This window comes from Micromys minutus, assembly GCF_963924665.1.
Source record: "Micromys minutus genome assembly, chromosome: 20".
Lineage (NCBI taxonomy): Eukaryota > Metazoa > Chordata > Mammalia > Rodentia > Muridae > Micromys > Micromys minutus.
Window position 1 is genome coordinate 13,591,184 of NC_137955.1, and position 26,535 is coordinate 13,617,718.

Consider the following 26,535-nt stretch of genomic DNA (forward strand, 5'->3'; position numbering starts at 1 on the left):
TTCTTTCTTTTTCACCCACCCCCACCCTGCCCCACATTTCTGTGTCTTTTTGTCTCTCTTGACTACATCCAAAGGGTTTCCAGCCTCCCTACCTTGGGATCCTGTAAGTTACTAATGCTGTAAGCTGGTGTGGATACTCCATTATAGCATGCTCTTGCATGCAGATGGCGTTAGGGACAGGAAGGAGAGACGGCTGGCTTGGCAGGACTATCTCCACCCACTGCCATCACTGAGCTGCAAGGCTGGGAGTATGAGGGGTCTAACGAAACAGAAAAGATTGCAGAGGTTAGCTGCCCCTACTAGCTGATTCCTGCTGCCACCTGATTCACCTGACGGTGGCCAGAGAGGACGCAGAAAAGACAAGACCCAGCGATTTTTTTTTAAATGAGTCAATATAGAAAAGTTAGGTGTGGCCACATGAGAGTGCTCCTCAGTGCTTCATGAGCATTGGCGCATTTAAAATTATGGCGAGTCCTGAGGAATTAGAAGGTATGCTCTACACTGTACACTTGGAGAGGCAAAGCAGAGAACCTGGATCTCTCTGTAGGCCAAGGGCAGAATGCAGCACACAGATGAGACATGAGAATGTTATAACTTGTCCACGGCCCCTGGACAGTTGGCAGGAAGCATGGATTCTCCCAGCAGTCCTCTGTGCTCTCATTAACCAGTCATGGCCCTGGGGGAGGGAAGGCACCTGCTGGGCATCCTTGTTTGCTGCCCTGGTATGTGGTGTCCTGGAGCTGCTGCTCTGAGGTCCTAGGGCAGTTTGAATGGGTTCCAGCAGGAATGGTGGAAGAAGTGTTTCTGGCCACATGCTGGAGTTGTAGGAGAACAAGATAGAAGCCCTCAAGTGTTTCAGAGCTGAGGCAGATGGAGACCAAGCCAGTTTACCTCCACACCACAGAACAGCAAGGGGCCGCCAGGCTTCACAGGGAATATCTAGTTTTTAGTTCAGGCTGAATCACAGGAATGCTATGTGGTAGCTTTAGCCAGCAGTATGGTGAGTTTTGAGGAGAGAAAGAGAGAGAGAAATGTGACCTATGCTATCTTCAAGTTCAAAGCCAGCCAGAAATACATGACAAAATACTAAAAAACAAACAAACTACAACAAAACACCCCAACACACACACACACACACACACACACACACACACACACACACACCAAAAAACTTACATTCTGCAAGAGTAGAAAAAATGTACCACCCATTAATCTAAAGGGGACAAGGAATCATTGAGAGAGAGAGAGAGAGAGAGAGAGAGAGAGAGGGAGGGAGGGAGGGAGGGAGGGAGGGAGGGAGGGAGGGAGAGGGAGGGAGGGAGGGATGGGTGGAGGAGGGAGGGAGGGAGGGAGAGGGAGAGGGAAAGGAAGAAGGGGGGAGTTCTTCATCTGGATGTGTCCAGCTTTGAAGACCAATGAGTCTTGAAGACTTATAAATTTAAGTTGTTGAAGAGCATAGGTTGGCCCATCAGACAGAGAAGGCAGAGGGTAGCAACCAAGGAAAATCCAGTGACACTGGCCAGAGACTGTGGTTCTCTCTATTCACCTGCAGGGTGGCCCATGCCTATTATCCTAAGCTGAGGGAGAAGAACCACAGTTTGGATGCCAGCCTATGCTACTGAGGAGTTCAAAGCCGGCTCTGGGTACATGGCAAGATACTACAACAGAAACAAAACAACAACAAAAAAACTTACGTTCTTCAAAAGAACGGAAAAAGTTGACCACCCCCTAATCTAAAGGGGGCAAGAAATCATTTCTAAAAGTTAATCTGATTTGTCTCTCCTCCAGAGGTGCTCCCACTAACTAAACAGCCAAATCATAGGTGTGGAGATTTGGTTAACCCCAGGGCCAGGGATTACAGAGAGAAGGAATGTGAGAAGCCCATGGTGAAAGGAATTCATCCCACAGCCCTGGGACCCACCCATCTTTCTCTGTTCACCCCTATTCCAATCTTCCCTGTGCCTCACTTTCCTGGGAGCCATTTCTCTCTATTGGGTCCACAAAGGAAAACCTGTCTGAGTGCAGAGGGGACACTCGACCTGGGGCTAGCTGAGAGAGGAACACTGCCCTAGCTCAGTCAATTCTCAACCTGTGGGATGTGACCCCTTTGGGGTCACATTTTTAGATATCCTGCACATCAAATATTTACATTACGATCCACAACAGTAGCATATTTACAGTTACGAAGCAGCAACAAAAATAATTTTATGGTTGGGGAACCACAGCGTGAGGAACTGTGCTAAAGGGCCGCAGCGTTGGGAAGGTTGAGAACCACTGCTCAGCTCCTCTCTTGATTCCCCTCCACTTCTGCAACCACTGCAAACAAAGGGACCCTGGAGATTTAAAGTGGCCACTAGAGAGAGACACAGAGAGGAACAGTCACCAGCTCAGCCTCACTTCCACCCATAAAGCAACCAGAATGGAAAATAAACCCAGAGGCGAGACAATTAGAGAAAAGTTCAATTATTTTTATAGTGACTTCCTATCCGATAAAGGAATGAGCGTGGAACACAGAAGTTGAAAAAAAGCGATGCTCTGCTCACAGTCTTAGCCCATTCCTACAAATCTCTGTGCAAGGAATTCTCAGCCCGCTGCAGCCACTGGGCCCTTCGCTCCACTGATGTTATACGTAGGAAGGTCACTCGGCAATGAGGCAGGAATTAAGCTCCAGCAGCAGCTTAGCTCCCCCAAAGACAGTAGAAGAAACTAGATTCAAACCCAGGCTTCACAAGCCATGTTACGTTTATAGGGAATAAGGATGACCTCATCCCTATTCAAACTCTCCTTGCACAAAGACAGTATGATTGGCCCAGCATTCTTTTCTCTCTTGTTGGTCGTAACTTAATCTTAGGGTTCGAGATGCCATCTAAGTAAGCTGAGAGGAGTGAAAACTGGATGGAAGGCCTGGGAAGATGGAGGCACAGAGACCCAAGAGTGAATCCTAGGACACAGAAATCATGCCAACTGAAATCTACAACCCAACTGGGGATGAGGAGACAGACAACAGAAACTCCAGGGATAACTGACAAGGGCAGTCTGGACATTCAGTGAGCTCCGGACTCAGTGAGAAACCCATCAAAAAAAGAAAAGAAAAAAAGGAACAGCAACTAAGGGAGACACCTAATATCCACTTCTGTCCTATACAATACACACACTCACATGCACACATGTACACACACATACATACACATGAACACACATGTACACACATGTACACATACATACACATACTACACATAGACATACACATGCCACACATACACACACCACATACACATGCACACACATGCACACATGTACACACACATATACATGTACACACACATACCACATACACATGTACATGCATGCACACATGTACACACACATACTACACATATACATACACATACACAAACACATGCATGCATGCACACACATGCATGTACATAAACGTGTACACACATAGGACGTACACAGAGAGAAGAAAAGTGGATTGGAGAATAAAACTAAACAGCTTCATTTTCCAAATAATTCTTATAAAAATCATTTGAACCTCTTTGCTGCCTCCGTGTTCTCAGCCCTCGTCATCGGAGTTCACTGACCAGACACCAGCACCTTCTCAATGGTTTCCAAACAGGGCTGTTTACCAGACTGGCCTGAAAGGGTGCTTTTCAACTGTTTCAACTAGGCTTCTCTGAGCTCCAGAGTCCAGACCCGCTGTTTGTGATTTTTAAAAATCTCTCTGGAGGTTCAGGGGGGCCCAAGGCTTCAAAATTTAGAATTAATGTTTCTGGAAATAACACTCTTGTCTCTCAGACGTATTCTCTGTGCTGTAGACTTATTATCTCAGTCCCCTCACTGAGCTGTGAGACCAGGACCTACTGCCCCCGAAGACAGGAAGCTTAGGCAGAAAGACGGTAAGCAACTTGGCTCAGAGCACAGAGTTTGGCAGGGCTGACATGTGAACCCAGACAGTCTGGCTCCAGAGCCTGGCCCTAGAACCAGCGCCCCCACCGCCTGTATCTCATGGAGGAAATGTTGACCTCAGACAACCAAGTTCGGGGCAGTGAAGTTGAACTTGAGACTCACTGACTGTTGTTGCTCGTGTCCTGTCACCGCCTGCTCAGATGTCCCTGTTTTACCAGTGTGCGTGAATGCAAGCACTGTGTATGTTTATGCACAGGGAATAAACGCCAGGCAGCACATGACTGGCTACTGAAGTACTACACAGGTGACAGAGAGTGAGGCTGAAGGCTTCCTGTCTTGCCTCGCCTCAGTCCCCAGGAGCACCGAGATGAAGACAGACATGCTCCTCTGTTTTCCACGCTAACGGCTTCCCATGCACCTTTTCTTGGCTCGATGGGGCGAGCCTCATTTTATTCGGAGGCTTGCAACTCCATTCCTGGTGGCATGCTTTAAGGCCCCTTCATCCTAAGCACTCATGGCCGTCAGGGCTGTTGACCCGATCTGTTCTTCCCAACAGGCTCCTCATAGTCCTGCTGCAGCAGTCCAGCCTCAGTGAGATCAACCACCAGGACACGGAGGTCAGTCGGCTGTCCCCAGCCACATTCTGCTTGTTCTCTGCTCCCGCAGAACTCTAGCGTGCTGGGTGTGAGCAGGTTCTACCACGGAGAGGTAGAGTTATTAGGCATTAATTATATGACTGAAATTGTGCTCTTTCCCTCTGGGCATTCTCTCTCCTGTCTCCTGTCCCCCAAACGTAAGTAATAAGCCATGGCTTCAGATTCTTTTTTCCCAGTTAGGACGGACAGACAGAATAGTTCTAGGTCAGCATTGCTAGTCCATGTTCATCATGACTTTTTCTTCGTATTGCTAAGGCAGCCATGCAGAAGGCTTCCAAGTTGTCATTCTTCATCTTTGAACAGAGTGCCAGGTCAGACCTGTCAGCGCTGCCCCAGCAGCTAGGGGGTTTGGTCTAGCTGTTTATTATAGCTATGTCAAGTTGTTTGAGGTCAGGTTGTTTTCACTAGCCAATAGATTTCTACTACAAGCATCCCAATTCCAACGGAGAGACCTGGGCTCTTAGCAGGCTTTCTATATAAACACATGCTTGGCTAGGATACTCTTGAGTGAGAAAGATTGGTAATATTGAGAAAAACCTGGTCTAAAGACATGCACACACAAGATTCACACTGCACTGGTTGTGATAGACCCAGCTGGTCACAGACATTGAGTTAGCAGTCAGCCCCTCAGAGCTTCCTCCTGGTTTACATCTATGCCCCATCTGTCTTAAGCCTGTCATCAAAGGCCTCACACTGACCATCCTGATGCCCACACCCAAAAGCCCCCGTTCAAAACTTGGGTTTGAGATTGAACATCTTCCTGACTTGTGGGTCACACACTGTGCACACTCCACAAACCTCAGAGGACAGGAATGCCCCTTTTTAGACTTCTGCTTTGAAAAGGAGAATCAGAGTTGAGATGGGTGTACTGATCGGTCTGTGCCCACGTGTGAGGCAGAGTACTGTGTCAGCACACTGGGGATGTCTAAACCCTAAGCAAGCTACCAACATCTTACCCTACATCAGTCCCAGCCTCACCCTCAAAGAGGGTCTAATTTAGGCATCAGGAGACTCAGCCATTCATATTCTAAAGCCAGACTCCACTTGCAGACCTGCCACTCTGGCTACTTTGAGGTTAAAGAAATCATAATTCCTCACCCCCCTGCTCTGCCCACGGAAGCCGAGGTGAACACAGATCTTTAAAAGACGTCTGGTTCTTCCTCAAAGTGATCTCTGCTTAAAAAACTGAGGGGCATAGTGGTGCATACCTTTAATCCCAGGATAACTCAGAAGTTAGATACAGGAGGATCTCTGTGAGTTCGAGACCAGCCTGGTCTATAAATCAAACTCCAGGACAGCCAGGACTACCTAGAGAGATCCTCTCAAAACAACAACAACAACAAAACTTTTTCTCGATATCACAGCAGTGTTTTGACCAACAGAATTCTAAGCTCAGAAAACAGCAGTCTTAAAGGTGATATGTTTTATCCAATGTCACAGTCTCCTCTTAAACCAGTGTCTCAGCAGGTCTGCATCCAAACGAAACCTCCCTCTGATTAGCTTTTCTGTTGTAAACAGTGTAGTCTGTGGGCTGTGAGGTGCTTGGCAATTAGGATGTCCACACAAAATTTGTCTTTCAGAATTAGCTTGGTTTATTCACAACCTTATAATACATCTCACCGAGCAAGGAACAGTTGGTTGGGCAGGAAACATTGCTGAAGGATTCAACAGGGCATTTTTCTAAGGTGAGGACACTTCAGGAGCTTTGCCAGCTCAACCCACCTCCATAGTAACGTCCTTCATTTGTGGGTGGCGCTGGTGGAGGTTGTAGAAGGTCTTGGCCAGAGGCTAGTGCTAACAGTTGGGCAGACATGTGGGAGTTCAGCAACAGTGCCAGAAGTTCAAAGGTTACTGGAGCCAGGGCTACACACAGAGAACGGTCTCAGGTCCTCTGATGATGCATGTCATTGACACAGAAGCTATAGAAGCCCTGTCTTGGGAGCATGGCATTAAGATCCCAGAGCTTGGGGCTAGTTCACTAGCATCACTTTGCCACTCTGTGGTATTGCGTGGCCAGTCCATTAACACCTTAGAACTTGTTTGTGTTTCTTATCAGGGCTTCTTGGAGGCGGGCTCACGGGCTTATTCCAAGTCACACAGAATGGTTTTTAAGTTGCACATAACGGTTCCATTCATGTTTCTAAATTTGTGTTTTCCATACTGTGTGCATCTATATGAACACGTGTAAATTTCATATAGGGTCAGCTCTCTGTACTTATGGGGAACTAGCCCTATGCTCTCTTTAGGATACTGAAAATCAGAAGTTTGAGTGTCATCGATAAAACAGTGTCGTTTTTGCCAGTAACTTACACCATTGTTATTCTCAGACATCAGATCTCGAAAGTGCTGCCAATACATCCCTAAGGATTGAAAGCAATGTGCGATGGTTGTGAGACCGAACACACCGTTTAATGACAAGAAGTCTGTGTGTGATTAAGATAGTTCTGGTCTCCACAAATATTCTCAGTCCTCATTTGGTTGAATCCATGGATGTGAAGCCCACAGATGGGAACAATCATGAAAAGAGCGAAGGGGAAAGCTCAATCTCTGAGAAAATTCTAAAACTAGAATGTGATGCTCTTATGTCAAGAAAATGGGTATCATTTTAGAAATTGTCCTATATGAGTTCATGACATGCAACAGTTCTTCTGGGGTTCAGTTTTTATATAATCATGTTTTTTTCTATTCTGTAACGTTAGTGCTACATGTAATATTAGAAAGCACCTCACTCATTCCAGCCAACCACCTGGGCCTCCAAGTAACCACTTCACCTACCTCCGTGTTCATGTAGTCACAGAAACCACAGACCACCACACAGAAGGTATCACGCTCTGTGCTGTTCTTCGAGTTTACTTTCTCGGCTGTCCATGTCCATGAATAGAAATCTGGTCCACACTAGGAAAACACTTTGGTCCATTTAGCCATTCTGTGGATGGATGCTCAGGTTGCCTCCAGTTTTTCCAGCATCATATCATTAATCTAAAAATGCAATCTTATGCAAGTCTCCTTGGGTCCCTTACAGAAGAATTTCTCTAGAAAAATCATTTCTGGTTTAATCATTCTCAGTTTAATACACAGTGCCCATTTGTTTCCCAAAACTCTAATTTATATAGCTCCGTCAATAGGCTAAGTAGCCTCTTCTCCGAGTGTTGTTGAGCTACACTCAGTTATTTGCGCTCCTCACTTAAGACTGCGTCGTCCGTGCATTTGACACTCTTCTTCTTTCACCATCTGCCTCTTTGCATTCACTTTTCATTAATCTACAGTGCTCCTTGTCATTCTCTTGTTTTATATATTCCGAATGTGGCCCCTTCGTCTTGGCTAGGTTTAAAATATATTTTCAGTTTGCTGAACTATTCACAGTGCCATGTTCACAAACTTGTGAATACAATTCATTAGGATGACTGTGGGGTTTTTTTTGCCTGTTATTGATTTTGCTTCCTTTTATTTTTTTAAGAATGCATATCTACCCTCAGAAACTTAATTACAGAGGACTAAATTTTCTTGTTTGTCCATGGTTTCACTTCTCAACTCTTTATTCCAGTGATAATCTTGTTTTTTCCTGTTTCATTCTTACTATGCTGTTTGATTGTGAAGTTGACTTCTTTAGAAGCTACTCACAATGAAGAGGTCTTCACAGTGGGACAGACTAGATGGGTCAGGTTCCTTTGTGTAGGTAGCCTAAAAGGCACTCAGAAAAATCAGTGGGGGGTTTGTCTAGTTCAGAGAGGGAACTATCAAGTTGCTGGATGTCTGGAACCTAGCCTCTCCTGCCTCATCTTAGACTTCATAGGAAGAGTGCCCGGTCAGGAGATGTGCTGTTGGTATCCGGGTGAGAATTCTTAGTGCATCACACAGAGAAGCACCATTATGCCTGGCGTTTAGGATGCAGTGTTGGTCTTACGCACGATTTTATGTTAGCATATTTTTTAGGAGCAGCGTCATAATCCAAATACTAGTTATAACAGTACTTTGAGAAAATAAATCTAACTTGCAAAAGCAGATGTGAGACTCTGGACATGATCTCACTTTCTGCATTCCTACTTCGTAACTCTTGCCAATGTGCACCCAAAAGCAAAACCAGGAGAAAGAGTCCCTGACTCTAGACATCTTGCTTGGTGGTTAACAGAAGGCAAGTGTTAGAGCATCTAAATACCCCAAAGCTTTACACTAAAATTTACCATATTTTAAAGTGCAGTAAAGTCACTCCTGCTTAAGAGTTCTCAACTCCCTCTATCTCCATCCCCAAGCCCCATAGGTTTCTGAGGATAATGTCTCTTCCATCTTTGTATTCCTCAACTCTATCCCAGTAACTAACACGTAGTGGATATCAAAGTGTGTGTGTGTGTGTGTGTGTGTGTGTGTGTGTGTGTGTGTGTGTGTGTATACATGTGTGTATATATGTGTATACTTGTATACTTGTGTGTATATTTGTGTGGTGTGTGTATGTGTGTGTATACGTATGTGGTGCATGTGTGTGCTGTGTGGTGTATATGTGTGTATACATGTGTATGTATATGTATATAAACATTTGTGTTACTTGTCTCCAATTGTAACATTTAGCCATTGAGATGTTAAACTGATTTTCTAGATTAGAAAACTCTAAGGCAAAGATAGGGGACTCAATTTACTGAACTTTCTTTTATCTGTGAGAGTTTGGGGGGTGTTTTAGGTTTGCTTTGGTTTGGTTTTTGTTTCTACCAAATAGAAGTGAAATAAAATAGAGTTCATCGTGCATTTCTAATCCCCTCTGAGGGATACTCTATAACTTCGTGGGGAACACCCACATGTGACTGTTAATGTTATGTGACTGTTTGTTAGGTCTCAATAAAACCAGGGACAAATGGCTGAGGTGCCTATTGAGACATCAAAGCACCAGCTGGTTAGCTTTCAGTACCTGTGGCTCCTCCCAGCACCTCTCACCCCGCCCCCTACCCTAAACTTCTGCCTTCCATGGGCGGGGCTTTCCCTTCCCTGCCCCCAGCTTCTCTTTCTTGTATAACCTCAGCCATTTTGGACACCCCACTTCCTGGCCTCTTGGTTGTTCTCCTGGCACACTCCTGCCTCACCCCATCTCTCTTCTCTTGCTCTATCTCTCTCCCCTCCTCCCATGGCCCAGTTCATATACAGTAAAACTTCTCAGTTCGTGTCTAGGAGCAGTCATGTTCTCTTTTTTTTTTTTTTAGTTCAGTTTTTAAATGTCAACGAAGGAGAGGTCCATGCATTTCTGGACCCCTCGAGATGTAGAGACATTTTGCCCATCTCTCAGCTCCCTGCTTTTGTTCTGACCCCTGCCCACCTAGGACAAGCCAAGTGCTTCAAGAGGTCGCATCAGCATTGCCGTGTCCTTCAGTGTTAAGGAGAGGTGGAAAATTTGCTTCACATGAATCAGATTTCTGGTTCAGAAAAACAAAAATTAGCAATGGTTGTCAGAGAGGGAGATCTGAGATCCTTTCAGTACCTGTCAGCTAAGCAGAAGTTGCAATGGAAGGCCCTGTACTCAGGACACAGTTACTCATCAGCATCGATTCACAACAGCCACCTTGTGCACCACCAGCTAAAACTGCCACTGAGTCCTGCGATAACCTCAAGACACACTATGTCAAAGAAACACATTCTGGAGAGCTTATATTCCTAACTTAATGGGACGTATCCTTCCAGTCTTTGAACTGATGTTTGTTTATTTTTCATAAAAATGGAATTCCACTGTCACCGAGGCCATCTGGGGTCTTCTTCGCACCATGTCTATGATTTCTCAGTTTTCACATCCTCAATGTTTCTGTGATCCAACTAAACCCTCAGTGGAGCGGAGAAGACAGATGGTGGGTAAAGCAGATGAGGGTAGCCATCTCACATCCAACAAGTTCCATACTTCCCCAGTCCAAGAGATCCTTGATAAACTGGAATTCACTACTTCTAGAGAACAGGTCTTGAACACCTGCTGTGTGCCTGGGGCCATAGGCAGCTTACACATTTCTGTGTTTTACATTTCCATTGTGATGTCTAACCACTGCTTAGGCAGACCAGCTTCCAAGCCTGAGTGAAGCCTGGCTGTATATGGTCCCAGCATCTTCTCACCAGCACAGCCGGACTGCCTGCAGGCTTCACAGAAACCGACAAGAAGAGGAAGCAGTTGTAGGAAAACGTTCCTCAAGGATCACTTGCACAATATCTGTGGCTGCCCAGCTGCCTGAATGACTTACCCAGCTTCCCCATGAGCTATTGAAAGCTTTGAAAGCTACAAGGATTTATTTTTATTTCTCATTAGCTCGGCTGGGGGTGGAGTTAAAGCAACAGGAAATTTCTCTTGACTGAAAGTTTACAAATGTTTACAATGTGACAGTATTCAGGGAAGTTAAGGCAAGTCATAGTTGGTTGTCAAAAAGAGTTATTTCTAGCCAGGCATGATTGTCCGCGCCTTTAATCCCAACTCGGTATAAAAGGGGAAATGAGAAGTGGCTAGTTACTATTCTTTCAGCATGAGCTCTGCTGGAGATGAAGGCTTGGTAATGCCTGACTGCTTTTCTAACCAATGAAAGCAGGGTAAAAATTACATTTAAAATATTAACCTTAACTGGGCAATAGTGGCAAACACCCTTAATCCCAGCACTTGGAGGCAGAGGCAGGTTGGAGGCCAGCCTGGTCTACAGAGTGTGTTCTAGGATAGCCAGGGCTACACAGAGAAGCTGTCTCAAAAACAACAACAACAACAAAGGAGTCATTTTTTTTTTTTTAGAACAAATTCTAAACTTTATATATAATTTTTTTAAAAATCAAGAAGTCATCAACTATTGAAAAGCAGACTCGGAATAGGTCACCACTCCCGTGCAGTCTTTTCCCTCGCTTGCCGACTCTGGGATCACTCCTTCTGAACAGTTCGCAGGGGCCCTGACAGTCTCTCGATGACTTGTTCGGAATCGTCCACAGGAAAGCAGGTCTGGTGAGACACCCAACACTTAGAATGGTCGAGAAGCAGGAGTAAGGAGCATCGGTCCACAGCTGGCAGATGGGCTTGTCCACCGGCGGCCCGCTGGGTTGCAGCATTTTCTCCATCAGGTTGAAGCGCACGCGCGCTTTGCTCTCATTCTCAGCAATGGCGAAGTAGTTGAGGAGGTCGAAGTGACCCATGTAGGAGCAGTAGGAATCCCGGTGCTGGTTCACAAGCCATTCCCACTTGGTGGTGTCGGCGTGGCCCGTGCCGATGTACTTGGACTGCAGATGCTCCAGCTGGCTGTGGATGGTGTACCGGTCCGTCATCTCGCCGCTTTGCTCTTAGGCTTCGAGGTCAGGACACAGACGAGACGCTACCGCTCTCGGTGTTCAAAAGAGAGAGACCAGGAGTCATTTTTAAAGTGTTACTAACTATAGGAGACAACCTGTATCCTCTTGAGAACCACCATTACATGAAATGACAAGACTTAAATCAGCTAAGATCTCTCCCTCTCCCTCTATCCCCCTCCTCTTCTCCCCCCCCCCAACAAAACTTACCCACCCTAGTTCATTTCCAAGCACAGAAATCTACCAATATGATGATGATCTTTTTTTCTTCAGAACTACAGACATGAGGATTCCAATTCCAGCCTTACCAAGTACTCCGCCAGTGTCTCAGGCAAATTGCTTAACCAGTCTACTTCAGCCTCCTCACTTTAAAAATGATTATAAACCTCCTATACTTGGGGTCACTGTAAAAATTCAGTGAGCTGATACATACATATTTTCTGGTATCACATAGGTGTAGAATGGTAACATTTGGGTTGACCAGATAGCTAAGCAGGAAAAAATGCTTGCCAACAAGTCAGGCAGCCTAAGTCCTATCTGGAAAATGGAGAACCCAAAGCTACAAGCTGTCCTATGACTTCTGCAAGTGCTCCCGCACAAACACACATACAAAATTGACGAATGTTTTAAAAACATAGTAACATTCTTACTGCCCTACTCCTTTACCAAAACATGTAGGATGTTTGTTTTGTTTATTTGGATTTTTATTGTTTTAAAAGAATAATCCTTACCATGTAGCAAGTCTGAGTAAGACACAATTGCTAGCCTTGCATAACTACAGTTTAATTTACAACCAATTTTTCACAGTGAATTCCCATGTGTTTAAGTCACAGCTCCACATAGTCATAGTTATTACACATCTCCGTGTGTGTGTGTGTGTGTGTGTGTGTGTGTGTGTGTGTGTGTACACGTTCATGCTTTTGTGTATATGGAGGCTACAGGTCCATATTGGATGTCTTTCTCAGTTGCTCTTAACCTTAGTTTTTGAGTCGAGCATCTGTGAGCCTGTGACTCACCAATTCAGCTAGACTGACTGGCCAGCAGGCCCTGGGCTCCTCCTACATCCGTCTCTCCAGTATTGGTGTTACAGATGCATGCCGTTAAGGCTGGCTTTTTAATATAGCTGCTGGGGATCCAAACTCAGGTTACCATGCCTCCAGACAAGCACTTCACAAACTGAGCCATCCCCATGGTTAATAGTAGTTCTAAGAATGAGATCTTCTGGAAACACTCACCAAAAAAGCATAGACTGATAAGCTGGTAACAGCAATCATTAAACAAGTTCATCTTGTATGGAGAATTAATTTGACATCTTCTCTTCTTACGTGTATATGAAAATGCAAAGCTGGGCCTAGGAAAGTGGCTTGGCCATCAGAATCCTTCTGCATAGTCTTAAGGACCCAAATTTAGGACCACATAAAAAGCTAAGCACATTGTAAACCTAGCAGTAGGGAAGCAGAGACAGGTGGGTCCCTGGAACTCACCTACCAGCAATTTAGTGAGCCCCAACTTCAATTGTTTCAAAAATGAACAACCCAGGAAGACACTAGATATCAACCTCTAGCTTCTACATCCACATATACTCACATTCATATACATTTTCACCCGCATGCACATGCACACATGAGCACATGCATGAACGTATACCACACACACAAAATATACAAACTGTTACAAAGCAAAGGCAAATTGTACAAAAATCAAGAGATGTGATCAGGAACAGAAGTCATTCGGTCACTTAATAAGTAGCCTTCTCTTAGCACCTGCAATGCTCCCACACTGCTCAGAGCGTCTGGGATTACGACAGGCAGACAAGAGGCCACCAATCGTGACTGAAGCAGGATTGAAACAGGATTGAAACAGGATTTCACAGAGAAGGAGGCATCAATGAAAAATAAAATAAAACAAGTCTGGTTTTCTTGTGCTTGGAATTTCAATCCCAGTGTCCCAACCGAAAATGAAGAAGATTTATAGAAACGTGTGGAGTGACTGCATCCCAAGAGAAAATGCAGCAGTTTATCAAGTAGGCAAGTCCAACGTCCCTAGGTCAATATTCCTTTCCATATGGAATCAATTTGTTAAGCAGCCCCAAGAACAGCTCTAGAGGCTCAGCGTTAGAGGACACTTGAAACTTGAAACCTGAAAAAGCACCATAAATTACAGATTTAAAATATGAAACTGTTTGGGAACCAGGTGTAGAGAGCTTAGAACATGGTCTGACTGTGTGTCCTGGGAAAAGAAAAAAAATATCTTGAGAACATGGGGAGGGATTTTCCACAGTCTTTACTCCAGAAGGTTGTTTGGAGGATGAAGTATGACAGTAGCTTTAAGAACTCTTATGAGGAGGCTGGAGAGATGGCTCAGTGGTTAAGGGTACTGACTGCTCTTCCAGAGGTCTTGAGTTCAATTCCCAGCAACCACATGGTGGCTCACAACCATCTGTGATGGGATCTGATGCCCTCTTCTGCTGTGTCTGAGGACAGCTACAGTGTACTTAAGTACATATATATAGAAAATAAATGAATCCTTTTTTTTTAAGAACTCATGAATTTCTGAATCAACAAATACTCTGGGGTGACTAGATCAAGAACTGTCACCTGTGCTCAGCTCATCCTATGCAGCAGAGCAGGACTATTACCTGTCTTCATGCTGTCCTGCAGGAGTAACTGTAAAAGAGAAACTCCATGGCTTCTCCATGCCTTGCCCCTTTCTCAGGAATCCTAAAATTAGTTCACTTTGAACATTTTCATGCGGGTGAGAGGAATGACCAAGGAGCAGCCACTTCTCCTGTCATACTTCCAGACACCACTGTTTCTTTGAGGTCAGCCTTGCCCAGCATAAAACCACCTGCCATTAGACCACTCTTTAACTATATGACCTTCCGTTCTCAGAGAGGCTGAGCTGCATCAGATAGACTCAGCTAGTGTGCGGAAATTATGGGATAGCAAGGAAAACATGATGTCTAGCCAGATTAGTCAAATATTGTTCAATATCGATGTTGATTTGTATAACCATAAGACTATCGCTTTGTTCAAAGATCCTTTGTCCTCCCAACCCTTTCCCCTTGTTACTCTAATGCCTTGGTAGCTTGGCTTCTCCCCATCCTTGGCCCCATACTAGATACCGGAGCCCTGCTCCTCCTAGCACCCTGTCTCATCCAATTCCTAAAGCAGCAAATGAGCAACATTGCCAAAATCACCACCGATCAGGTTTTAGTTCAGTACCAAACTGTCCCCAACTTAGAAATCCAATGTTTTGATGACACCTCTCCTGTATAAAAAGAGAAAGGGGATTGTGGGTTTGTTTGAAGGGCTGAAGTTGGAAATGTGAAAGGTGGAGTTCGGTTGAAGCCCCAAAGACTGTCAACCGGCAGGTGCTTCCTGAACTCCCAATTGCAAATCCACTTTGCCTGGATGCACCACAATGGGGCAGATGTACAAGGCTCTAGGCAAGCCCCAAACCCCACGTCCACAGGAGAGAGTGACATAGACTCTAGCCAAGTCAGCCACTCCCTAAGTCCCTCCCCTGCACACACACACACACACACACACACACACACACACACACACACACACACACGTAGCATTAGAAAAACAACGATAGCCAGTCTTAGAGGCAAACGTATGGGAATCTGGTGGTTGGATCCCGGGCTGTTTAAAAGAGAAGAGAACAAAGGAGAGAGCGCGCGAAAATAAAGACACATGTTGAAACCTTCTCCTCGGTCCTGGCTCCTTTGTGGTCCTGACTCCTTCGTCCTCTGTAAATGCTTTATCCCAGAGCCTTATCGCAGGCTCTTCACTTTTCTAACAGGCAGGCAGGGGTTTATGGCCCTGGCTAGCAGGGCTATAATCTGAGCACCGGCCTGAGTCTTGGCCCACAGTTCGCAGCCCTGGCAGCACCCTGCTGGGATTCGTTCCCACGCCTTCCAGCCTGAACTCCTCTGGGCCAGGCAGAGCACACCAGGAGCAGCCTTCCCTGGGACCTGCAGTGTGAGGAGTTACCTTCTCCCGGAGGAGCAGAGCAGGACCCACTCCCCCAGACCATTAAGTACAACAAGCTAGCTCCATTCTCCCAGCTTCCATGGTAGGATTTGCTCAGAGCAGTGTAAATCGGATCATTCCAACATCCACTTGAAACCCACCACTGTGTTTCCGCTGACGTAAAATATAATCCAAATGGTTTATACAAGACTGGTATTTCCACTGCCCTCCCAGGGTCAGCCTGTCTTGGATTTCATCTCTTCTCTAGTTTATTCATTCATCCCACAGTCTCTGTTCTAGGTACTGGGACCTCAGCGGTCACACAGTGTGCAGGACTTGTTGGGGGATTGCATCCCATGATTGTTGTCCCCTTGTGTATATCCTCAGCTATGTGGCTTGGTGCTGACATCCCTCTTCTTTCAGTCTGTCTCACAGAAGCCTGCTTAGAACAGACTTTACTCCCTTTTCATTCTCTGTGTGACCACTGCTGAGCAGGGAAATCCCCTGACTCCTACCTATGCATTTATTGTCTGTCTTCCTTTATTTTACCACAGCCCAACCCCCATGAGGGCAGGCACCCTGATTCTGATACTCAGTTTTGTATCCTCAACAACTATGAACGTGGCAGAAAGTTAATCATCAATTATCCCTTGAAAAAAGTGTTTAATGAATGAATGGAGTAGTGAAGCAACAGCAATGGGTGTGCTAGAGAGGGCTTGCTGGCCTTCAGAACAATGTATCTTTGTTCTCTTAGGAACCTGTGTTCATTTCTGTCCCCGTGACCATTATATTTCAGGGAATGACACCACTCCATTGGGCAGCTTTCCACAACCGGCCTCAACACACGCAAATGCTGTTGAAGAAGGGGGCAGACCCCACCCTTGTGGACAAGGACTTTAAAACAGCTCTCCACTGGGCCGTCCAGGTGAGAACTCAGGCTGTGAGCTTGTCTCTGTTTTAAGTGATGTAAAGCCATGTTAACTAATTTCTGCACAGGTCCACCATGAAAGTAGGAATGATCCTACATGATTGTACTGATATTTATTTGAAATTAATATGATAGAACAAGGAGGGCGGTCTCTGCTCCTTTACCCTCTTCTTATTTCCAAAAAGGCAAGTCACACACACACATACACACACACACACACACACACACACACACACACACACAAACACACAAACACACACACACACAAACACACACACACAAACACACACACACATGCACACACACACACACAAACACACACACATGCACACACACACACACACAAGCACACAAACACACACACACACACACACACACACACACACACACACAATGTTCTCCCTTTACACTCAGTGTTTACCATTGACCTCCAGAAACCCTCAGAGGATTGATTGCCAGGCAAATTCCTTCAGTCTTTGGACCAGAGCTCACCGACTCTCTTCCATCCCAACCCTCCGCAGCTAAGCCGCTGCAGATGATCCTGACTTTTGCACAGGACAGCGGAAAGCAATGAGTCACACTCCTGCATCACTGTCACGGGAGTTGAGCCACCTCAGGTCACATGGCCATAAATAGCAGACCAGGTCTGTGAATGCTACAGTCCAGAGAAAGTCAAACAGGCTGAGATAAAAAAGTGAAGGCAGCTAATAGCTCTGAAGTCTAGCCGATAGCCAACGGGATGGCGGCTCACCAGTGACTGGAGTTATGCCTGCTCCCACCCTCTGGGAGAGCTTTCGGGTGCTTCCTTCTGCAACCTTGGCTTCCGAGGCCTATGCACACACTGCTACTCTTTCCTGCCATTGGCCAGTCAGGGTAGCCTCGTGAGTCATCTCTGCTACCCAGATACAGTTTCACTTGGTGTTTTCATGTTGGCAGGGTAGCACCTGCGAGTTTCGGGACTCACACGTGTGCCTGAGGTAAGGGGAAAACAAGCGGTTTGGAAACTGCTCTGGTTTTGTGCCTCTAAACTTGGCTTCAGTCACAGGGTACTGAACCCAGCCCTGGGCAACGTTACAAAGTGAGCAGGGCTTGTTTCGGTCATGCCCACCTGTCCTGGCATGCACCTACAAACTTTTATTATCTAATCATATGCCCTGCATGCTCCCTGCCAGCTTTAACTGGGACACCTCGCAGCTGCCTCTGGCTAGTTAGGGATCACTGCTGTGGCAATGGTCCCATGAGATCTCGTTCAGCACCCAAGCAGTTCCCTGTGCCGGTTGGTTCTGAGCTTAGGTGAGGATGGTATCTGAGAAGTAAGCATTTGCTACGTCTTCACCCTCAGTACATTTGCGCTCTGATTCCTGCCTCCGGGCTGTGTGTCCTTTGAAAAATTCTCCTCCTGGGTAATTCTGACAGACATGTATCATGTGCTTCCCCTCCCCCATCCCAGCCTGTAGATGAATTTTAATCCAGCAATATGGCTGCCCTGGGGATGGACCACATCCGAAGATAGGACCCAGCTGGAGTGCAGACACAACACAAACCTTTAATCCTTCTGGCTGAAATACACACCTTTAATCCCAAACAATGATGTCTAATTGAGGGGCAGACAAAGTGACAAATCAGAGAAAGATTTGACAGAATGAGTCAGAGATGGGTTACTCCCAAATCTCATCTGAACAGAAAAGAGAGGCCTCTTAAAGAGCGGGGGTCATGGGGATGTGAACAGAAAAGAGAGGCCTCTTAAAGAGCGGGGGTGGCGGGGAGTTCATTGAGCTCAGTAGGGTTCACTGTGGAGCAGTTTAGTTCGGGAGTTCACAGGCAGTCTTTCCAAGCAGAGTCATGCAGTCAGGAGCCCAGAGAAGCCAATTTGAATCACTCATCTTGGAGAGGAGTTCGCAGAACAGCTGAGTTGAACCGGCCAGCCAGAGTTCAGAAGGAACTAGAAAGGGTGGTTTATTCAGCAGTGAGTCCCAGAGGCTGAAACTCTCTGGGTCTAGGTGAGCAGATGGGGCTGGAAGCCGAAGCCATCAAGGCCCGGGTTTAGAGAAGATCAGATTGTATGGAGGGAAGAAGCTTCCAGGCCTAGGCCTAGAGATAGATAGGGATAGATGCTCTGGGCTCAGCCTTGTATCCACAGAGCTTGGGTATGGCTCTCACCTCCCCAGTTCACCTGAGGAAATAAAGTGTCCCAGGTACAGGAATAACTTACCCTTCTGAGACTAAGTGCCACTCACTAACAATCATCCTCTGGTGTGATGACTTCGCTCCCCAAGAGTAAAGGAGTGAAGAAAATACTCCACCGGCTGACGTTCAGGACACACATGCCGTTGACAGCTGACTCTAACTGGCTCAGCATTTTAAAGGGGGAAATGCTAATACTCAGCCCATGGAGTAGCTCTATTGGAGCTACTATTGTGGCCCTGTTGGAGTAGGCGTGTCACTGTGGGCGTGGGTTTTAAGACACTCATTTTAGCTGCCAGGAAGCCAGTATTCTGCCAGCAACCTTCAGACAAAGATACAGAAAACTGTGAGCTCCTCATGTACCATGCCTGCCTGGATGCTGACATGTTTCCACTTTTATGATAGTGGACTGAACCTCTGAACCTGTAAGCCAGCCCCAATTAAATGTTGTCCTTTATAAGAGTAAAAAAAAAAAGTGATATTTACATTGACACCAGCCACAGGTTAGCACCTCAATTGGAATGAATCCCCCAGCAGGCCTCGCCCAATGGCAGAATCCCGAACTCCATCCCAGACCTTTTGAGTCTGTCCCTCTGGAGATGACATCTCTCTGCTATCTTCTAGGTGGCAGTTTGGCTAAAGCCAGAGCAACACACTTGGTTTCCATGACAGCCCAAATTTTATCTAAGGAGAACCACCCAAACCTATGCAGCTCACTGTGTTATCATCTCTAACTTTCACAGAGACTTGGTTGTCGTACTTGAAGGTTCTAACTCTCCGAATCAGCAGTTTTTAGCCTGTGGCTTGGGAGGATGACCTTTCCACAGGGGTTGTCTAAGATCAATGAAAAAACACAGATGTTGGCATTCAGGTTCATAACAGTAGCAAAACCTGTTCACATCAGTGAGGAAGCAGCAATGAAAACAATTGTATGGCTCAGGTCCACTCCAGCATGAGCATGTACTAAGCATTGGGAAGGTTCGAGGCCTTGGGAAGGCCAACAACCTCTGCTGTCACGGATCCCGCTGTAGATGGCGGTGCTCCCAACCTGCCGTACTTAATCAGGCTCGTCTAAAGAGCTTGTGATATGGATGCTTAGGCCTGACTCTTAGATTCTCTCCTTCAGCTGTTCTAAGATGGAGCCCAGACCTGAATATTGTTAAAGCCCCTTCCTTCTCTCACAGAATTAACTGTGCTGCTAGGATTGGGGGTCGCTGTCATTAACATGGGTACCAATACCTTATCTACATTTATCTTCAGCGCATGCGCTTGGGCTACGACTGTGCACAGGAAGTGCCTCATGTGTTTGCTCCGTCGATCAATAGTTATTTTTCTGGAGCATCTGTAAATATCTGTCCCAGGAAGTCAAATGAGTAACAAAAAGTCAAGTACCCCCCCCCCCCCGGTGGTACCTGACATCCTATGTGGAGCTGCCCCGAGCTTGCGCTCATCTCCCTGAGAAAAGAGTCGGCAGCTTTCTTCAGTGACTCGGTGACAGTTGGCGACTGTGCCGACGTGCAAAGGATCCTGGCTCTGGAAGACCACTGTTCCCTCTTCCTTCCACATGCTTGGTATTGACAGTACATCCCCAGGGTGTGTGTTCTTCCCTTTACACTTGGAGGATGAGGAGTGAAGTGGGAGTCCTTGCTGCACTGGGATCCTGTAGCCTGTGTCTTGTTGGACAGGACCAGCACTGCACTGTTTTGAAAGAGTTTCCACATGAATGAGGCTGCTTCCAATTGTCCTTTATTCTTTTGCTCAGCGTCTTGCTTTTCTTTGGGGCTGTACAATGAGATCAGATTTGAAACTACAAAGCTCGGAAATAATTAAGCTTTTGTATTCGACCCAAATAACCAGAGCAGTAAGGATTTGGAGCATCAGGCCCACAAACTAACTTTGTATGCTACAATGGTCACTGCCTCTTTCCTATTCTCCTATCTGTCTAGAGGATACCACTGTGGGGCTGACAGAAGGATGTCACCTACAGTCTTTGCTAGGGTTTCATTGCTGTGAAGAGACAGAATGACCACCACAACTCTTATAAAGATAACATGTTATTGGGGCTGGCTTAAAGTTTTGGAGATTCAGTCCATTATCATCATGGTAGGAAGCATGGCAGCATCCAGGTAGACGTGGTGCTGGAGGAGCCAATAGTTCTGTATCTTGATCCTGAGGCAGCAAGGAGAGACTGAATTGAGCTTTTGAGACCCCAAAAGCCCATCCCCACAGTAACACACTTCCTATAGCAAGGCCACACCTCCTAATAGTGCTACTATTAGGTCAAGCATTCAAATACATGAGTCTCTGGGGGTCATTCCTACTCAAACCACCATGCTTGCTGTCTGTGATAATCTGACGGTGTTGTTCCAGACATGCAGGGTCATGCTCCCTGTGATGACACTAACCCACTGGTGCCTCTGCCTTGTGTTCCTTCTCCAGCCAAGTACAAAGGGTAGTGAGATAGACTAAAACCCATGCAGACATGAGCTCAGATAACTTCCTCCAAGTTGCTTATTTGAGGTATTTGTCACAAGGCAAAGTTTGACTCACATAATGTATAGAGTCTGTTTCTGGGGCATCTGTTCTTTTCTCAAGGCCTTTTTTTCTGTCCCTTTGCCAATACCATAGTGTCTTAACAACTGTGGCTAATAGAAAGTGTTTACGTGGGATAATAGTCCTTCCACCTTACTGTTCTTTCTCAATATTGAGTCGTCGTCTCTTGATACTTACCTCTTCGTGTAATCTCGAGGGTCAGCTGATCAATATTTATTGGAAATATACTGAGTCTGAAGATCAAGTTGAGAGAAAAAGGCATCTTGACAACAGTTTTTCCCAAACAAGATCGGAGAATTGCTTGGTTTAAAGAGTTTCCTGCTAAGGATGCTAACCTACACGACATTTAATAGAATGTGTATGGGTGATTTGCGTTCATGTGTGTCTGTGCATTGTGTACATGCCTGTTGTTGTTGGAGTTCAGAAGAGGGATGACAGTTTTGTGCCACCATGCGGGCGCTAGGAATCAAACCCAGGTCCTCTGGAAGAGCAGTGACCATAACTGCTACGCCATGTTTCCGAGCTGACACTGTTCTTCTCTTAGTCTGGTTTATTTTCCTATGACAGAAATAAGGCGACTTGGTCATTTCGCAGGAAAAGACGTTTCATTAGCTCATAGTATGGGGGCTCAAGAGTAGGTGCCGGGACATGCTTAGTGTTTGGCAAGAGCCAAATACTGCTCCATGAAGAAAAGGTAAACAGGAAGAACACACCATATGTGTGAGAATACAAAGCGACAGGAGACAGGGAAACTGACCCACTTTCTAAGAACCCACTCTCAGAGTAGCCAGGGTAGACTTCTCAGAACTTCAGTGATTACCTCCTAAGTGTGAACACGCTCCTCCCCACCAGCCTGATCCAATTGCCTCTTAAACAAATGGTCCACTGCTCAATACAATTACAAGGGGACAGAGGACCAGGGAGATGGCTCAGCAGACAAAAGGATCGCTATGCACCTGTGGACCTGAGTGGGAATCCTCAACACCCACATAAAATGGCAGGCATAAAGGTATACACCTGTAATCCTAGTGTTGTGAGGCAGAGACATGCGGATTCCTGGAGCTCACTGTTCCGTGTTCAATGAGAGGCCCTGAAAGCAAGGTAGACAGGAAAAGGCAGTCAACATCAACCTCTGGCCCTCACATACTAATACATATGAGTGTGTACCAGTACACATAGACAGGCATACACTGCTTATTCATTCTCTCTCTCTCTCTCTCTCTCTCTCTCTCTGACTGTAGCTCTTTCTCTCTCCCTCCATCTCTCTTTCCCTGCCTTCTCCTCCCTCCCCGTAAACACACACATACACAGAGAGTCAGAGACAAAGATAGAGACAAAGAGAGGCAGAGAAAGGCAGAGAGAGACAGAGAGCTGACATTATATTGGAAGTTGAATTTCAGAATATGTTTTATAAAAGACGAACTATATACAAAACAGTTGTTTCTAATTTCAAATTCTATTTGTTCATTACCAATATATAGAAAAATAATTTTGTCTTTTGCATAAAATATGTCTTGAAACATGTTATAATTGTTACTTAGATTTTGGGCTTTGGGTTGCATCTGTCTTTTCAAACATGCTACCTAGACACTCACATCCATGTGGTGTCAGTTACAACTCTTCTTTCCCAGGACTTGCTTTCTCTCCATTCCCCTGTCTTATTACAGTACTCGGGACTCTGACCCCAAAAGAGCTAACTGAGACCTGTTCAGAGGTATTGTGCTTTTTTCCCTCACTGGTTACCCTGGAGCGAGTTGTCGGTCGCATATTCTGCAGACTCACCGTCTCCGTTCCAGTCGAGTTTGTCTGACTACAGCTTTAACACGTCATATGCACTCAGACCTTTAAGGAGCTGTGACTAAGGAGACGTTGGCACAGACACTAAAATGCTGGCCTCCCTTTGTACGCTCAGTAGCACATGAGGACTGGTGTTTACATCCTCTCATTCAAGGCAGGAAGAGTATCAGACTTTCCTGTAAAAGGAAGGCACCATACAACCTACTCTGCATCTAATTATTATCCTCGTTGCTATGACAAAGGCAATTGAAGGGTGAAAGGGTTACTGGTGGCTTTAAGTTTGAGGGGATGCAGTGCATCATGGGAGGAAGCATGGCGGCAGGAGCTGGAGACCGCTGATTGCACTGCGTTCGCAATCAGGAAGCAGTTGAACTCCAGGCCTCAACTCCCTTTCTCCTTGTTACACAGTCTGGAGCTCTAGCACTTGGCACGGTGCTGCTCACACTCAGGGTAAGGCTACCATCTGTTCACATTTCTGCAGCAGCACCTTCACAGACACACCCAGAGATGTGTTCCCATGGCCATTTGATGATTCTAAAACAGCCGGTTTGATACTGTAGATTGACCATTACAGGTCCCTAGACATAGCTGATAACCAACTAGTCTTACAGCCTCCTACTGAAACTCCTTCGAAGGACACTGTCTTAGTTACTATTCTATCACTGTGATGAAACACCATGATCAGACAATTCTTATAAAGAAAGTATTAAATGGGGAAGGGGCTTGCTTAGCCCATGATCATGATGGAAGGGGCCATGACAGCAGGCAGGTAGGCTTGGTTCTAAAGCACTAGCTAAGAATTTATATCCTGATTCATAGGCAGCAGGCAGAGATAAAGATGGAGAAAGACAGAGACTGAGATACTGCGCCAGCCATGGGCTTTTGAAGCCTCAAAACCCACCTCCAGTGACACACCTCCTCTAACAAGGCCACGCCTTTGTATCCTTCCAAAACATTCCCACCAACTAGGAACCAAGCATTCCAATATATGAGCCTCTAGGGGGCATTCTTCTTAAAACTATGACAGACACCTAAGATAAAACAAGTCCTCAGTCTAGATACTATCATTTTGGTTTTGTTTTTTTTCATATATAGCAACATTATTATTATCTGTTACATCATCTTTCTCCTTGATAAGCCTTCTTCTGAGTCAGGCTCCTCCAGTGCTCTCGCCTCACAAGGGGTAAATAGAAAACAACTCGACTGCAATCGTTTTCAGGGGACATGAAGGCCACGGGTCATTACCCTCCAACAAATGCAGAGCAAGTAAATACAACAAAACAACCCACAGCCCCATGTAGCATCCTAATGCGGAATCCAATAACTTAAGAACAGGTTCTATGTGCTATCATTACTCTCTAGCTTAGCCGCCTCCCCACTGATGTGGATTCATTCTCTGTTCCTCCTGTGGACCCAGCTGGGCATTGCTACTTCTCTCTCAGTGTGTCTCGGTCTCTGTGACCTCCCTCATCCCCACTGTCTGAGCCTCCCTTTGGCCGATACCATACAAGTGCTAGTGAGAATGCTGTGTGTCACCAAGACACTATCATCTCTATGCTTGGCTTATCTATCAGTGCCCTCTGGGGGCTCCCTAAATCCTCACCAGGGTCACCAAGGCAGCATCCCTAAGAGAGACTTCTAGAATGCCTACTGACGAACTTAGTCCTCAGTCGTCAAGACCCATCACGACTACTTATGTGACAGGTCTGAACAGCAGTTTTCACTTTGGCTGCCTCAGCGAGAACATACAGGGTCCTTTCCTCAAAGATCAAAATATACAAATCCTACAGAGTCAATAATGGCTCAGCTAATCCTTAGCTGTGATCCAGAGCAGATTCCTGAGTCCGTCTTGCCTCTGTTCCCTGACCTTTCCAATGTACCAGTAATAGTAGTAGCCACCTCCTGGGATCCGTGTCAGAGCGGTGTAGAACAGGACTACGCAGTCAGCATCTCTCCGTGCACACAGCTATCACCATTATTTCTGAGGGAAGCTCAGGAAGAAGAGTAAAACACAAATAATAATGTTACACATGAAACCACGAGAAGGCAAAGGCATCACCTGGAAAAGCCCCAGCAAAAGGCACAAAGAAAGAAGTGCAGAACTAGCTGAGATGTCTGACTGGCCTTATCCAGAGGCATGGGCTACACTGAAGGTCAGGTGGGGAGAAGGAGCAGAGGTGAGGGGCCTCCTTTTGTTTTTTCCCTCTGTCCTTAATGCCCCCTCCAATACAAAGAGAGGAAGCTGAACTGGGCTGGTTGCCCTTTGAATCACCTTGGCAACCTGAATTCCTTTTCTTGTCCAGGAAACTGTAAACAAAACAAATTCGCCTTGGTGGCACTTTTCCCTGTTTTTCTTTTCAAGGAGCTCCTACTTTCCAAGAAAAAAAGTCACCTGACTGTTTCAACTGTGTCCCAGACCCCTCAAAATGCACTGAGCAATGTCATGGGTCAAAGACTCTAGAAAAATTGACAAAAGCCCCTGTGTGATCAAAGAGGCAGGCATCTCGAGGTGGGCGTGCACACACCACGTTATAGCCAAGTCCAGTGAGAGAGGGAAAGGAAGTGGGAAGAGGAAATGTGAGAGGAAGAGAGACCCGTGTACTTTGTAGGCAGGGTCAACTTCCCAGCTGTGTGGCCAAGGTCCAGGGCGGGGCAGGGGATACGATGTTCTGTGGTCACCACCTAGAAATTTGCAAGTTTTGTAAGAGAAGTCAGGTTAGGCAATGATGCCTGCACACACACAATTCTAACCCCCAAACTCCTGTGTCAGGAACCCACTCCTGCCCAGCCTGTGCTGGTGCCCTCTGCTCTGCCCGAGGCCTCTCCCTGTCCTAGAGGAAGTAAAAGCCCAGCAGGTGCCCTGTTGCTGGATGGATTCTGAGTACTGGAGAGGAGTGGTAGGAGTCTCTCATCCTGGCAGGCTGAGGAATGAGACTTGTTTTCTCCCTCCCTGCATCATTGTCCTCATCACCACCCTGTCCCCTGAAATGAGGAAGTCAAGCGAGCAGATCTAATTGTTGTCTAGGTGACCCACCTGTCGGGCCAGCTCTGACGTCAGCTGATGTTTGCGGTCCAGTTCACTGGGTGCCGAAGGACGCTAGCCCCAGCTGGAGACAGAACTCCTGGCAGAGAATTGAGAGAAATGGAAATGTGTCGGAGAAATTAAGTACAAATCATAGGAGGCCCATTGCTTGTGATTAGATTTCTGTACAGGCCCCAAGAGAGCAGACAAAAAATCAACATGGAATCG

General features: G+C 46.1%; 1 protein-coding gene across 1 annotated transcript in view; it reads left to right on the forward strand.

Annotated features, from left to right (window-relative positions):
* The window catches only part of ANKRD55 (ankyrin repeat domain 55), a gene marked incomplete at its 5' end in the record, with an annotated part of 92,239 nt that overhangs the window by 39,486 nt on the left and 26,218 nt on the right, over nt 1-26,535 (forward strand). Inside the window, 2 exons of the mRNA XM_080933857.1 lie at nt 4,466-4,526; nt 16,620-16,748. Of these exons, the coding sequence (XP_080789983.1) occupies nt 4,466-4,526; nt 16,620-16,748 (190 nt within the window). The remainder of the gene's footprint in view (nt 1-4,465; nt 4,527-16,619; nt 16,749-26,535) is intronic.